We start from the raw sequence: 16,033 nt of genomic DNA on the forward strand, positions 1-16,033 counted from the left end.
ACATTTATATGCCACACATGCTGTCAAAGACTAGAACAAAGATGGTTATGAGGAAAGACACAAAAAGAGCAAGTAACACATAACAGGAAAAAAATTTCTGAAGTGGGCAAGCATGGATAAGAATTTGACAATCCCAGTAAGTTTTAGAATGCCCATTTCTACATGGAACTCTGGACTGGAGCCAAGCAACTTCAGTATAATTTGCATTATGAGGCACTCAGAGTGGAAAATGTCTCATTCATTCTTGTTTCTAAAAACGAACTTTGAAAAACCTCAATGCTTATATTATCTATACACACCATACTTGCATGATGAGCCTGAAAGGAAATTTTTGGCATGGGGATAAGGAAGAGGGAAGGGAAGAAGAGACATTATCAAGGACTGGAGACAGGAGGAAAGTCATCTGCAGCAGTCAAATGGAACAAACATAAGGTAACAGTCTTCTACACAAATATACCTCACATAATGTAACCACAGAAAAAAATAACTGCAATACAGTCTTTAAAGACAACACATTCGCTGTGGATTTGCCTCTAGATAATTTGTTCATTTTTAAGACAAAAAGAATTTTCTCTATTACCTTTCCATTTTCTTCCTCCTTTTTAAAAACACTGGTACTAGCATTTAATAATGGGTAACACTGAGAAACTTACCTCAAAGTACAGTGGGCTGTATATAACCTTCTCATTCTATTTTTGTATAGTGCCAGAACCCCTGAAGCCAACTTGATAATAATTCCAGAATAAAAATATTTTATGGGTAATGTATTTCAGCTTTGTTTTCTCCAGCAGTAAAACTTGTTTTCTAGTACTTTAAACAAAGTAAAAACATCCAGAATAGAAATATCTGTAATGTAAAATCAATAAAATTTACAATGCACTTTACTATTGATGGTAGTAACTCTTCTAAGTAGGCTTCTTCCATATTGTGTCACAATAAATAACTTTTTGAGTTCCTATTTTTTCCCAGGTATATACACAGACTATTAATGTATAGATGAGACAAGTACAATACCTGGCCTTTTACTATTAAATATTTTCACTGAAGCATGGTGAACCTTAAATCAGTATTCCCCTGTTCAACAGCCACCCATAAATGCCTAAAGGTATCAATTGCACTGTATCAGAAGAGTCAGGAGATTTAAGTTGACCTCTGGCACACCTTGGGCATGCATTCCACTGATGTTGGTGAGGAATGATGGAAGCTGAATTGCCTAGGTTCTCTATTGACTGTATTACCAGGCACGTGTTTCATACAGCACTACCTGACTCCTAATCCCCAGCACGCCCTTTTGCTGAAGTCACAGCTGCTTATCAGATGGAAATCTGGGCATGCTCATTCCCTCCTGTTTTCCAAGGAGGAAAGCCCACGAGTGCAGGCAGGAAGGAGACATAATGTGCTCCAACAGGCACCTTGTCACTAAGAAAGCTGGCCTGCTGGGAGCCCTGCTGAACACACCTTCCCTGTAGTCCACAGCACAACCCACGCACACAGCCACGGGCGAGTCCTGCACGAACTTTAAAACCCACAGCAACCATACACACACCCCCTGCACATTTAAGCCTCTCTTGCTCACAGAGCAGGGATAGAAAAACGCTAATAAGCAAGACTCACTACTTAAAACCAGAACCCCCATACCCCCACCCCCAAAGTTAGCAAGGTGCTTAAGATTAATGGACAGAAGAGAGCAACTGAATACTAGTGCTCACTAAGCATCAGAATAGGGTGACTAAGACACATAGTTCTCACCCAAAGAAGCTTTCTGGACAGCTCTTTTGCAAGGTATTTCTGAGAATTTCTAGTGGAACCAGAACAAAATCTGGTCAGTTTGTTCTAGTTTTTGTCTCTCTAGTGATAAAATCTGCCAAAGGGATAAATATATATATTAAGTCAACTTTGAAACTTCACTAGGTAAAGACAGGGTTACTTCAACCATACACAACCTTTCCCTCAGTGAGCAGAATCTGGCCTGAGGATGTTTACAACTGCCCCAAGTTGACTAGAATTCTAAAAATGCAGACTGGCCTCCCAAAAATCTAGATCTAAACCAAGCTGTAATTAGCATGTTATCACTTTATCTCAATCCAGAGTGTATCTGAAAAGACTTTACAGAGTGTGGATCTACTATAAAAGTTACTCCACTCTTCCAATATCTGGCTGTCTGTCCTCCTAAGGAGGTCATCAGGTCTGTTAGAATCCTTAAGTCTGCTTCCCACCACCCTCATTTTCTTTTCAAAGAGTAACAACAGCACCGTATGTTGAACAATGAAAAACGACAGATCATAGACATACATTGAATATTTTCCTTTTGGTAATGCAATCTAAGGTTTGCTTGCTGAAGAGTCAGTCTGTCTTTCACTGGGGAGGGGAGGGGAAAGGGGGGGGGGCATTAGGCAGGATGGGTTAATATGATTACACCAGGTCCTATTCTCCAGACTGATGCAGCTCTGCAGCTTCCTCTATTATTACAGAGTGCACACACTGTTCTGAGGGTGGATATTGAATGTATTAGAAAACTGAACTCCTGACAAAGAGCTTTTATAACTTTATTCAACAACACACCTGAAACAATCTAAAAGAATTAAGGTATTTTCTGGGCCATCACACATCTCTGCCTACCTGCTGCTAAGACCATACCAGGTTTCTCACCGACAAATCACCTACAAATCTTGTGGGATTTGAGGATACCTACTAAGTTAGACCAAAAGGTAACACTCACTTTTGTCAGCCAATGGGCTACATCTTTTAAGCTCCTTTCTCCCCTCATTTAAGGCTAATAGTTCAGCAGATGAGATACATAAATATCACAGCTTCCAAATCAGATCTGGAGACTGAACAGGCCATTGCTAGAACACATTGTTCCCAGTAATTTGGCAGAGGTGCTCCCAATAATCTGGCAGGTATTTCTGTATGGTGATGTAAGCCACCACAAAATAAATTTGGCATCTTTTGTTTTCCATCGAGGATCTTGGTACATATTTTGCTGTGTACATTGCTATTCCAGTCTACAAACATCAAAGAAACACATTATGTAAACCTCATCTCAAATTTATCCACGACAAATCACACTTGACTGTTTAAGTTTTATGCAGAAATGACTGACTTAGTGAGAGGGAGCAAAGCATCCTATTTCTTTAGTCTTGACCTTAGCAAGGCTTTCAACAGAATCACAGAACCAAGAATTACATGGGACCTCTGGAGGTCACCTGGTCCAGCTCCCCTCCTTACGCAGGGCCACCTACAGCCAGCTGCCCATGACTGTGTTCAGACAGCTTTTGAATATCCCCAAGGATGCTCCCTGAGCAGCCTGTTCCAGCGTCCAGTCACAGTCATGGTATCTTTGTAAACAAGCTGGGAACATATGGATTAGAGGAATAGACTACAGTAAGGTCAAAAGCTGACTGGACTGAACAACTGGTGGTTCAAGAGACAGCAAATTATTAGCAGCATTCCTCAAGGGTCAGTACTGGGGCTGATGCTGTTTAATATCTTCATCAGGGCCAGGGCTGCCATTCAGAGGGCCCCTGGTAAGCAGAAGGAATTTCTTGACAACAAACTCATGGAGTTTGACCAGGAAAATGCAAAATCCTGCACCTGGAACAAAAGAGTCCCATATTTGGATTATCAACTCAAGAAAATAACCCCATGCAAGTACAGAATGCAGACTGGCTGGGTTGCTGCTGTGCAGCCTAAGGGCTGCAAGGTGGCTCAGGTACCCAGAGAACCTCCACCTTTGCAAATATTCAGAAGTAGAGTGGAGAGGGCCCTGAGCATCATAATTAACTTTCAAGTGAGCCTGGCTTTGAACAGGAATTCAGACTAGATAGCCTCCAGACCTAAATTACTTTATGATCTGCCTGAAGCAGGTGAGGCTTCTGACATGAAGAGTGTTTAGATAGCTCTCTTAAAGAACTACATGCAATCACTTTCTGAAGTGGTAATACACAGGTCCCTATCATCCTCCACAACTGGGCTTCTAAGAGTGGATTTTTATATCCCTGCAAAGCTCTGGGTCTACACACACCAACCAAAAGTCAAGCCTTTACTTCACATTCTTCATAATCCAAGTCTAGGTGGCAGTATAAAATACAGGATTATTAGATAAAATTGGAGTAAAACCTAGCTTAACAAATAACATAGGAACAACAGCCATTCATGAAAATAGTAAAATTATGTCTGTTAGCTTTATAGGCCTTACTTTCATCCATGGGATACTGTATTCATCATCAAGAATTTCCACATCAGGAATATCAACTTACTACATCACATTGATCTCAGTTTTATAGTATTTAAATTAATTTCTGTTTCTCATCATCAAGAAGTACATTTTGCTATCATGGTTTAGCTAATTGGCAGGAGAACAACACTAGTAAACCTGCATGAGCGAGTGCACGCACAGATAGACTTTGTGTCAGCTTAACTGAGAAAAGAGGAATAGAACTTCAGCCCATTGGCCAAAATTGAAACTACACTTCCACCAAAATTATATAACCACTGTTGTCATAAAACTTTCTTTTAATTTAGTATGAGCAAAAAAAACCCCAAATTAGACCCTAATTCAGTACCATCCCTTAGCATATTCCAGGTGAAGGAAGGCACATTTCTTAACATAGGTAGAAATCTCAATCCATTGCTCAATCACAACCAAGAGATGATGCTTTTCCAGTTTTTATACTGACAGAACTCAGACAAGTTGAACACCTCATGTTATCAGCTTTCAGGTATCTAGATATGTAAAAGCCAAATTTTCAATCTCTCATGTTGGATGAAAGGTTTTTGCCAACCTGCACAAAGATAAGCCAGCAGAGTTCCTGGCAGAAAAGTCAGAATCTAGTCCTATCATCAGAATGTTAGCCAAGTTCTCTAAAGGTATGAAAATGAGGATGTGGATAATTGCTAGTTTCTACTGGAGGGAACTGTACTTACAGGAACTAACCTCTTGCATGGATGAATAATATAATCCAATCTAATTCTGCCTTTGATGAAACCAAAACCAACACACTTTAAATAACTTTAAGATTCCTTGTCTGCTTTGCGATACACAGTAAAACAAGGGAGGAGAGGGATGACAATGTCTTCATGATCATCTATCAAGAAGAATAGAGATTTTTATTTTTCTTAAACACAAGTGTGGATTTGATAATAGATGCTACAAATTCTTCCAGTGGTATGAAATGGGATTAGAGGAACAAATGACATTTCTAAAAAATGGATTTTCTATCAGGTTTTACAGCTCTTCTCAAAGCAATTAAGTTTCCTGAAGTGAAACTTAACAAAACAGTTTGATTTTCGGTTTTTCTTGCTTAAAACTAAACAGATGTACATTAAAGTGCATATGCTAATAAACACTAATATTTTTAATCTCTTTTAAAAAATTAGCAATCCCCCCCCCGCCCAATTTACAGTAAGAAAGTACCAATCATAGAGAGATAAATTCAAATATCAATATAAGGTCAGAAAGGTGATTATTGATTTCATTTTCCTGTAAGGTTTGAGACTGAAATCCTATTCTTCATCTACAGCACAGGATCTTGTATCAGAAGGTATTTCTAAGACAGCCACAAGATAGAAAACACACGTCTTTGACTATAGTCCCACCTAGAACGGGGACTTGGCAAAGGGAGCCTCACATATTCTAAGCTCTGTAAAGACTGCCCTCTTTCTGAAATTGCCACGCAGGACGTTTCCAATTCTCAAAAACCCAGGTGTTGGGAGAACTTTTACCCTGATGACACGTATGATGCTTCAGCCAGAGTGTGTTATTCACGCTTAAGCAAGAGGAAGAGGAACGCCACAGAGGTTTGTTAGAGCAGCCCCGCCGCCAGCAAGCGCCCACGAAACGCCACCTTTACCCACACCCGCCCCGATTTAATTGGAACAAAAAGCCTTCTCCCCCCTCATCCCACCGCCCCTACCTTCCACCGATCGCCCGATGCTGTGCAAGTGTGTGAGGGAGGGGTACGCGGCATGAACCCCCTTCAGGTACTGCTCCAGCTCCTCGGCGTGGTGGTACTTGAAGTCCAGCGCGGCCGCCACAGAAACCAGGCAGAGGATGAGGATGCCCACCACGTCCTAGAAAGAAACAGATGAAGCTCCCTCCGCGGGCTTGCCGGCGTGCGGCGGCGGCAGCGGCCAGCCCGCGGAGAGCTCCCTCGCTCCCTCGCTCGCTCGCTCCCTCCCTCGCCCGCTCCGTGCCGGGAGCAGGTGCCGCCCGCCCTACCCCGGCCGCCGCCCGCATGCTGCCGCCGCTGCTCCGCCACTGCCGCCCGCGCCGGGCGGGGGCCGCCATCCCCCGGCCTCGCCCTGCCCCTGACTGACGCGGCCTCCATCCACTCAGCTCCCCGGCCCGCCCAGGGGTCGGGGCCGGGGGGAGACATCCCTCCCCTTGTCCCTTGTCCCCTCCCTCATTCCCGCCGCGCCGAGGGCTCTCACCTGCGCGCGGCACAGCTCCCGTGCGGCGCCGCCCTCACCGCTGCCCTCTTTTCACCGCTCCCTGCTGCTTTTCCCTCGTTTTTCTTACCGGAGGCGGTGAGCGGTGTCTGTAGGGATTAAAAAAAAACAAAAAACAAACTGGGGAGGGGAGCAAACGTTCACATTTTGACTTTTGGTGTTATTTTGATTCTCAAGAAGGGTTGGTAAATAAAAACGAAGCTCCTCCTTGGCACCTGTGTGGTCCTGGTGTGTGATCAGGACGGCAGCACCTGGGGCCCAGAGACAAAGCCTTCTGCATGGTCCGTGAGAGAATTTATCCGCAAATCCAAGAAAATCTCTACCTCGCGCTATTTTTGTTTTGGCTTGTTTTGTTTAAAGATGAGTTTTTAATAGGCTTGTATTTGCTTGCTAAAAGGACTGGCTTCTATCTACAGAATTAAGTGCTTCTCTTGGTTCTGCACTAACCACATTGCCTTGGGGATATATTGGTCTTGGGATTCACCACGAAGACTTTTTCATCACCTTTTGTTGTTTTGAAAATTGAAAAGAACGAGGAGAAAGTTAAGCTGGCCTCCAGCAACAAAAATTAGGATAATGTCTACATTTATTTAAAAATATGAATGTGGATCTAGCTGAGTGTTAGAATACAACTACTTGTAAATTCTGTATTATTTTACTGAGAAAAAAAGTTATAACCGCCACTGGGATTTCATCTGCTGCCTTCTGAAATTTACTGTGCTGGTTAATGTCAGAAATGGATGTTAAAGGAACTGAACCAATCCCAAACAACAAGTCCTGTATTCCAAATAGAAGACACTATACTTAACAAAAGTTCTTGTTAAACAAAAAGTTACTGTTAAATTTAAAAGTACCTTTTATTTTTTACCATGAAAATTTAAGAAAAATTGCTGAAACTATATTAATGCAACTATCTGTAGTATCCCAATGTACCAGAGGCATATATATCTAAAAATACAAGATATCCACATCCAGACCGCTCTTATTTCATGGGAGGGGCTTCTGTATCATAGATGACATACTGACAATGCAAATTACAAGGCTACTATATTAAAAGAGATATGTAATATTATATTTCTGTTGAATAGGGTTCCTTCTAGTATAGTATTCTGGGGGAGGGGACAGACCAGAGCCTTTCCCCCATATCTTGACTCCACCTTATTTTAACTCTTATAACTTGACAAGACCCTCTCTCTCTTATCATAAATTAAAATTCTTGCAAGACTTAAATATGGATGTATTTTGCATTCTGTATTAAAAAATAAAGAAGTTGATAGTTGATTTTCATTATAGTTACCTGCTATGTGAAATGGGAGAAAAACTGTGGGATTACACTGCAAACATGTCTCCAGAGAAGCAGGAGGAAGGAATCGACTATGTGAGCTTCATATTTGAATTTATTTGGCTTCAATATACATATTTATAGGCTCCTTGAAAGATGATCTGGAGATACCACTTGAGTAAGCAAGGAAGAAAATATACTCAGGTGATAAACCCACATAAACGTACCTGGAAACCTTCCCAAGATAATCACATGAAATCAGAGAACTCTGACTTTAAGACAGAGTAGAGTGTTGGCAACACGGTAAAAATCACAAGCAGCATAAAAACTTAATCTCAGTGAAATAACTAAAGTCACCTCGGATACTAGGTAATCACACAGCATTATCTCATTTGGAAATTACACCACCCTCTAATGTAGCCAGCATAGTCATGGTTAAATGAGAGTATTACTGCATAGGAGTGTTCAAAATGATAGATTGTTTCTGTGCCAGGTGCTCACAAGTTAAGACAAGCCAGCCTGTTTGGCAATATTTGAGTTACATGTGACAGAATCAAAACCCATTCACCCCCCCCCAGCCTGCACAAAACTCAAGATAAACTTGAATCGCTTTTCACGAGGTCAGTGTAAGCCAGCCTGGGCTATAATATTCTGGCAAACACAGTTGTGGGTAAAAGTCAGTACCAAAGATTAAATCCTACATTAAACTAAGTCAGCAGTAAATCTGCCATTAGCACCAGTAGTTCAAAATCAGGGACTACGTGTCTGAAACTGATGGCAGTTGTTTTCCGCACTGCAGTGGGCAGTGACCCTTATGAGAAAGTGACATAAACAGAGAAGCCAACTCCTTTTGCTGCAAGAAGCATCATTCCCCTCTCGGTGTCATTCCGGATCGTCCATTCAAAAGTATTCAACAAGTAATTATTTAAGTTAGCACCTGAGCATGGGATTTGCGGAGAAAAAACGCAAGTTTGTATGTGAGCTTCGCACCCGTGATGTCAGCAGGGAGCTGGCTGGCTGGGCTCGTCGGAGCGGTGTGATGCTGAGAGCAGCTGCCTTGCCCTCTAGTGACAGGCACAGAAATTCTTCCCACAAGAAACGGGTACGAAAAACTCCTCATGCAATAGTTAGGTACCATCCTACGACTGGCACTTCACAGACGCAGTTGAGATAGGTAACGGCAGCAAAAGGATCTTCTAGAAAATTTTGTGACTTTGGAGAGCCAGTCACAGAGGAGGCCTTGGAATCTGAAATCTTACTCAGCGTTTCAGCATCTTTCGTGTAGGATTCCTGCACTTTCCAAAGATCAGTAAGAAAAAATAGGTGCACCACATTATAACTGAACTGTCAAAATATTTTTGGTGAGAAATTCAAAAAGAGGTCACTAACAAAGATTAAGTTTTTTAAGAATCACCACTGCTATTAAAACCCTCTCATCTGAAATCATATGCTAGGCATACAGACTACAGCTACATGTTCTTTACATTGATGTAACATTAAGGACCAGACAATCAGTTTTCTCTGGAGAAAAACCACAAGATAAAGGCTTTCTCAAGTGAGATGGACCAGACAAGTGAGCTCAGTACAAGAGATGACACAGACACAAGAACTTTATAGGACAGCACAGTCCTGGATTTGCGTAAACCCAGATACAAATCACCTGAATAAACATCAATGAAGCCATTCTGGTGTATAATATCTGCACCGACAAGTTAACAGGCTGATGTTATTATGGCAGAAGAGAGATTCCCTGCAAGGAACAGCACAAAAGCATCAGAAATCTCTCAAACATTCGCCAACTGATTAGTTGTCTCTACCACACCGACAGTTCTCAGCTGAAGCCTGCATGTTTGGTTCATAAATCTCCTGCCCTCCATCCCAGCACAAGGATTACCCCTGGAGAAGAAAGGGACACCCAGCTGTGTCTGGTAATCTGCAATTAGAAAATGATCCCAAGGGAGACTATTAGCAGCTGGTATTGTTTAGAGCTGTCCAGACAACCACTGATTCAACTGGAGAATCTGGAACCACAACCAGCTGCCTGACAATCCTCTCACTCATCCCATCTTGCAAACAGCAAAATCTGCATACAGCAGAGATTTTGAGCTACTGTATGACAGCATGTTGTCACGTGCTATGGTAGAACAGGTCAGTTCTGCTCCACAGGAGGTTGAAAAATGGAAACATGATCTCATTCAAGACAAAGGTCTTGAGTGTTGTGTCTTGGGTATTGTAATACAATTGTAACATTTTTCAGCTTTACCTTTTTCCTCTTAAATTGGCTTATACTTGCCCTTTCAGCAGTCCACACAGAATTAGATGTAACTTGAAAATAAATTATCCTTGGAATGGCAGAACCTGATTTTGCACCTGAGGCATTGTATGTCCCTGGGTAGGTAAGAGCATAGGGAAAGACTGAAAACTTTGGTGGGAAGTTCAGTGGCATGTGGACAGATGCATTTCAGGGACGTAACCCAAAAGAAGGAAGATGAGGAATGTCCATAGAGGTCTTTAGGAGGTGAGAGGGGCCTGGAAGGTGGAAGGGTTATAGATACTGTGGTTGAGAAAAAGCAATTGAGAAGATTTGGCAGGTGAGTTCATATGGAAAAGGACTGAGAGCAGTCTTTCTGCTCACTAACATCTTGCTAATCTGACCTCAGGGTAAGAAAATTTGAGGGATTTAAGATGTTGACATAGCATCTTGTCAGGTCTGCTAATTTGTATATTAAATGCATTGCAGTTAATACCATGGAATTTACAGAGATTCTTCATAGCTGATTTCTTGTTGATATTAAGCAATACTTTTGAGCAATCTGAAAATTATCCCAAGAACAGGACTAATTTCAGCTTTAGCAATTTGGAAAATCTGTCAAGCTTTGTAATAGTGTTTTGCTATTTCTGCTAATTTCCTTCAAATCAAAATATCTTTTTAATTGCCATTGTCAAGAACAGAGCAACACTCTTACTCATAATGATGGCAAGTCTGTCTCCTGAAAACAAAATTCCTCCAGGCCACTTAGCATATCTGTTTCAAGTAAACAATAGTGCCATTTCTAGAACAGGAAATTAAGATCCTTTTGGAAAATGTCATTGTTTAATAAAACAATCCTTTATTTCTCTGCACTGATTTATGTATTATGGGCCTCTACACAGACAACTGAGTAAACAGTGCGCGCTGAAATCTCCTATCAGTGAAAAGTACATATTGTGATGTTTTGCACTAACCTTATTCTTTTGGGAAAGAAATAAAAAGGGAGGTTTCCAGATACACAATAGCTATGCATTTGCTGATTGACAGTTTAAAAATGAATGTTTAGTGGTGCAATAAACAAACATGCCACTTCTTTGACCTCTGTGAAAGCAGCTGGCAAGACTTGGATTAATCTGTTCTGGCTGTGTATGGGTTAGACTGTCATTTATTAAACCATATGGCTCTGTGTAGGCTCCATTTCTCTGTAGATATGGGTATGGTTTTGTAACTAGCTTAAAGTAACCTAAAACAGAGCTGTCCCTGAGAGAGGCAGCCCTGCTGCCTCCGTTTTGCTGGTGTGAGCACTTGAGCAGCTGTGTGGTTGATTGGATTGTGGAACTCTGGAAGCTCTGGAAGCTAACCCAAACAAACACACACACACACACACACACACCCCATCCAAAGAATCTCTGCTTTCTCTGTTAGCCTCACCTCCCTAATCCATACAGGCACTGGCCTTTGCTGGGGGAGCAGAAGAACCAGATGGCTCCTGGAGAGTGAGAGTGAATTGAGAGTGACGTGCTGGCTAAGGGGAGGTAAGTATGGGATGCCACAGGTCAGAAAAGAGTCTCTTTGGAAGAATAAGATGAGCTTATAAGAGAGAGACTGTTGTGCTCTGCCTCTCTTCTGGCAGTAGCTTGTTCCCTAGATACATGAAGTCCTGTTACTCTCCTCCCCCACTAATGATATGGGAATATTAATGCTGAATTTAACTATACATTAATTAGTGCTTGTCAAACAGTCTTGTAATGCCTATTAAACAGAAATTTGAGAAGGAGAACCCTCTTACAAATAAGGAAACCTCTGCTACTCTTAGTCTGATACTGTTGCCTGTTTGGTATAGAAAATGATGATAATATATGAATAGTTCCTTCAGCCACATGAGCCTTCCAAGACAACTGTCATGACAAAAAACTTATTAAGGTTACCTTGATACAGCCAGCATTTACAAACACAACAGTCTGCATAAAAGAACACTGTAAATAATAACTTTTATTCACAAATGCTGGTAAGTGAAAGAAAAGCTGCTCCCATGGTGGCTACAGAGGCTGGCTAAAGAGCAGCCCTTAACAAGACACAACCTGTACAGCAAGCATCTTTCAATACTCAGGATTTGAAGATAGGTTTTTTCAGGTCATGAATATCTTAATCAGAAAATCCAAAATCAGGATGAAAAAAGTTGTTTTGCTGACAGCAGAGAATTTTTCCCCCCTAGATCTTTTACAGAATTATTAGAAAACTATAAAAGTAGGCAAGATTTTATATGAAGCAAGAAAGACCAGGTAAGCTTTAATTTGGTCTTGGTTCACTGAAGATGTATACAATTAAACTTCCAATGTAATTTATTTACAAACACTTCAAAGTGATTTCTTGATTTAGAATGCTTTGTACTTAAACTAGATCATGAAAAAATAAACATTTTTTTACAACAATGCTTCCCTAAAAGTAACCCCTCAGCAATTTTTTCTGTCAAATCCACACATAGAGAAGATATATAGGATAAGGGATGCTTTAGCATTCTTGGCACATCTTTGGTATGGATGTTTCAGAACAACATATATTACACCAGGCTTAAGCAGAGTCATCAGGCACCAAACTGACATATGAGCAAGCCCCAGATTGGAACAATTTCCTGTACCAGCTACAGAAGGAGACAAATCTTCAATGAGGTTTAATGTCTTCATTTTTATTTTGCTAATATATGGCTGTGTAAATATAATATAACATTCTCCCCTGGGAATGAGGATTTCAAGAGTTTAAGAAAGAGTGGCCTCATCTCATTTGCATTAGTAATCCTTGTTGGCAGTCTCACACACAGGAAGCCTGAAAATACACAAGAAAAACATTAATTCCCCAGAGAGCCTGTGGTAAGGAGATCTCTAAATTAAGATAACTTGAAGGATATCCTTATTTCAAGGCATGCATTCAAATCCCCATAACAAATAGCAAGGCTGAATATTGCATGAACCGCAAAGATTGACAAAATCTTTTCGGTAGTTGATTGATTTTCATATACTTTTAATTACTGTTCATCCTACACGGTTTTTAATGGATATTTATGGAGCCTCGATCTGCTCTTTTCATTATACACAAAGTAGCTTTTCTGTGCCTCTTGTTTGCATGACTGCTCCCATGCAAGCCTAACTTTGTGAAAGAGTCTGTCTTTGATCAATGATTGAACTGTTGAGGGAAGTATTTGGTCTTTAATACTACCTTGTTGCGGGCTGATACTTCAAATTCCATTGTATACTACAAAAATTTCCATAGATTGCCATGGATATAGATAACTGAGCATTAAAAAATTTACATTTCCCATATTTGCCTTCTTTGAACATAAATTATTTCACTTTGTCCTAATATTCATAGATCTGTTGTGCTCCAGATTTGGCATTATTGCAAAGTAACTATCACAATTACAAATGTATTACAATATAAGCCTAATGTGATTGCTGGTTTACAGAGTCAGGGTACAGATCTTAGATGCATGGTGGCAGGCAGATGTTTTACAGGACTGGAACGTTGGCCAGTTCTTAAGTGAACTGAAGAGAGTTCTTGTTTTAACTACAATAACTTTTAAAACAGGACTAAACTTAAAGGAGAATCTGAGTCGACAGAACTTGCATCTTCTCCTGATCCTATGATGTAAGTTATATTAATGTAAGCTTAGGTTTTTTCTTTTTCTTGGTTCCCTTAGATTCATAATTTATGAGATTGGACCTTTAAATTTGGCCTTGTAGTCTAAATGTAACCAAAATGTGTGGTCACTTTATCCAACTTCTGTCTTTGTTTTGAAACAAAGAACTATTTCTTTTCACTGCATGTGAAAACACAAAATATATTATCCCTTGCATAAGTTTATATCTAGGACATGACTCCATATAAAAGGACCAAAATTTATTTCTTCCTTTCCAGCCAGTGTTGTCATAATTACTCTCGGTAATTTTGGTACTTTTGTCTAGATCTAGAATTACAGAAGAGATCTCTATCTCTGTGTGTTGTGCAGCCTTTACCCAGCTGTAAGTAGAGAATCTGAGCCAGTAAATCACACAACCATATGTTCAACAACTTTAAACTTATGCCAAGGCTGCCTTGATTTCAGTCACATTTAAAATGATGTGTACTATCTTGTAGGAGATGGAATAGGCTTGGGAGCTTTCATAGTTGGGGCTTCAACTGTTCCAGAAATGTCTGCCTTCTGTAGAGTTTACCTAGCTTTATATTAAAACAGAGGTGATCCATGGACATAGGCATCTGTAATTTCTATTGTGTTCTCTTTTCATGACTTGGGCTCACAATTTTGATCATCATTATTTTCTCCCATCCTCTTTTGAAACAAGATTTTAGTGAGTTGCTAGGCCAACAGGGACCTATGAGCTTTTGCTGTCTCATAGGGATGTTTTATCTGGTTAAAATATGGTATCATTACTCTTGTTTTAAGATATTTTTCCTCTCTGTTTATGTTCTATTCAGAACTGATTAACATGGAAAAAAATCTTGGTCCAGTCTCTTTTGAGAATTAAAGAACTGGGAATGATTTTTCTTTTGCTCCTTTCAAGATTCTAGACTCTCTAGACTCAGTTTTGCATTGTCCTCTGTTGTCATTTATGTATATAGAGTAATTGAAATGCGCAAAAGTGATAAATCAGCATTTTCCGCACATTTGGCAGTGATCCATTGACTGGGGGCTGCAGAGAATATGTCTACTATCATTTGGCATTCTGCAAAGACCGTGGCCAATGAGAATACTGTTGATTTCACAATGACGTTTTAGTCATTTCTGTTTCCAGATTTCCATGCTCTGCCAGTGAGGAGGTGCACAAGAAGCCAGAGGGAGCATGGCCAGGACAGCTGACCCAAACTGGTCAAGTGGACATTCCATACCACAGAATGTCTTGTTCAGTCTATAAGGTGGGGGGAAACTGGACAAGCAGGGCTGATCACTGCTGGGGCACTGGCTGGGCACTGATCAATGAGTGGTGAGAAATTGTATTGTGCATCACTTGTCTTTCTTGGGATTTATTCCTCTCCTCTTCTTATCTTCCTTTCCATCATCATCCTCATCATTGTCATCATCATCTTTTACTTCATTGCAATTACTAAACTGTTCTCTCGATGCACAAGTCTTAACTTCTTACTGATTCTCCTCTTCTTCCCACTGTGAGGGGAGACACCTCTCTTCTCCTCCAGGCTAATTACTACAGCTCTTGCAAATTTCAAATATCCTTGGGATGTTCAAACCAGCACGGTCTTCTGACTGTGTTCCAGATGTTGTTGAACAACTGTTTAAGAAAACCACCCAGAATTCTGCACTGAGATTGGGCAGCTCTGAGTGGATGGATGTGTGGGATAGTATGGACAAATGGCTAGGACAGTGGGTACCTCCAGCATTTTGGAACTTCCCCTGAACAAGTGCAGGGTCCAAAAAAAAAGGAAAATATTTGGGAAAAGGATGCCATCAGCCTGGCAATTCCAGAGTGAGTGACACAAATCACTGCAACATGCTGGGTCCTGGCCCAGGCCTACCAAGCCCTATTCAACACTACTGAGGATCCTCAAGGGAAAAGAATCTCCCTGGATTTGATGACAAAGTGACAGGCGCTGCAGCTACTCCAACCCTGTCCCCAGGCCCTGTGGCTGAACCAGAGCACCAGCCCCTGCTGATATCAGTCACCCCTTTCCACCAGAAGAAATGGACACGAGACAGCTTGTTTAGTGAAGGAGAACAAAGCAGGGCCATCACAAGAACAGGAGAAAGAGGCAGAACAAGGGGGAACCACTCAGTCCCTATTCCTGAGAGAGCTGTGGGATATGCAGAAAGATTTCAGCCATCAAGCAGGTGAGCATGTGATCACCTGACTGCTCAGATGCTGGGTACCAGGGCTGGTAGCTCAGAATTGGAGGGTAGGGAAACCAAGCAGCTGGGATCACCTTCTAGGGAAGGGGGCATTGACAAGGCACTTGGCAAAGGGCCACAAGTCCTCAGCCTTTGGGAGGCAACTCCTGTGGAGTGTGAAGAAAAATCCAGGAAAAGGTTGCATGGACACTTAATT

At 41.1% G+C, this 16,033-nt stretch overlaps 1 protein-coding gene across 3 annotated transcripts in view; it reads right to left on the reverse strand.

Moving 5' to 3' along the window:
- CPM (carboxypeptidase M) overlaps positions 1 to 8,020 on the reverse strand; it is a 31,069-nt gene extending 23,049 nt beyond the window's left edge. Inside the window, exons 1-3 of one of the 3 annotated variants that reach the window (XM_068998806.1) lie at positions 7,960 to 8,020; positions 6,433 to 6,539; positions 5,916 to 6,072 (exon numbers count right to left, since the gene is read on the reverse strand). In XM_068998806.1, coding sequence (XP_068854907.1) covers positions 5,916 to 5,969 — 54 coding nt within the window. In that variant the 5' untranslated portion in view covers positions 5,970 to 6,072; positions 6,433 to 6,539; positions 7,960 to 8,020. Of the gene's footprint in view, positions 1 to 5,915; positions 6,073 to 6,220; positions 6,309 to 6,432; positions 6,540 to 7,747; positions 7,830 to 7,959 lie in introns of those variants that run through there. The other 2 variants (XM_068998799.1, XM_068998792.1) reach the window with 2 other exon arrangements.
- Positions 8,021 to 16,033: the final 8,013 nt, after the last annotated feature.

This window comes from Aphelocoma coerulescens, chromosome 1A, assembly GCF_041296385.1.
Source record: "Aphelocoma coerulescens isolate FSJ_1873_10779 chromosome 1A, UR_Acoe_1.0, whole genome shotgun sequence".
Classification (NCBI taxonomy): Eukaryota; Metazoa; Chordata; class Aves; order Passeriformes; family Corvidae; genus Aphelocoma; species Aphelocoma coerulescens.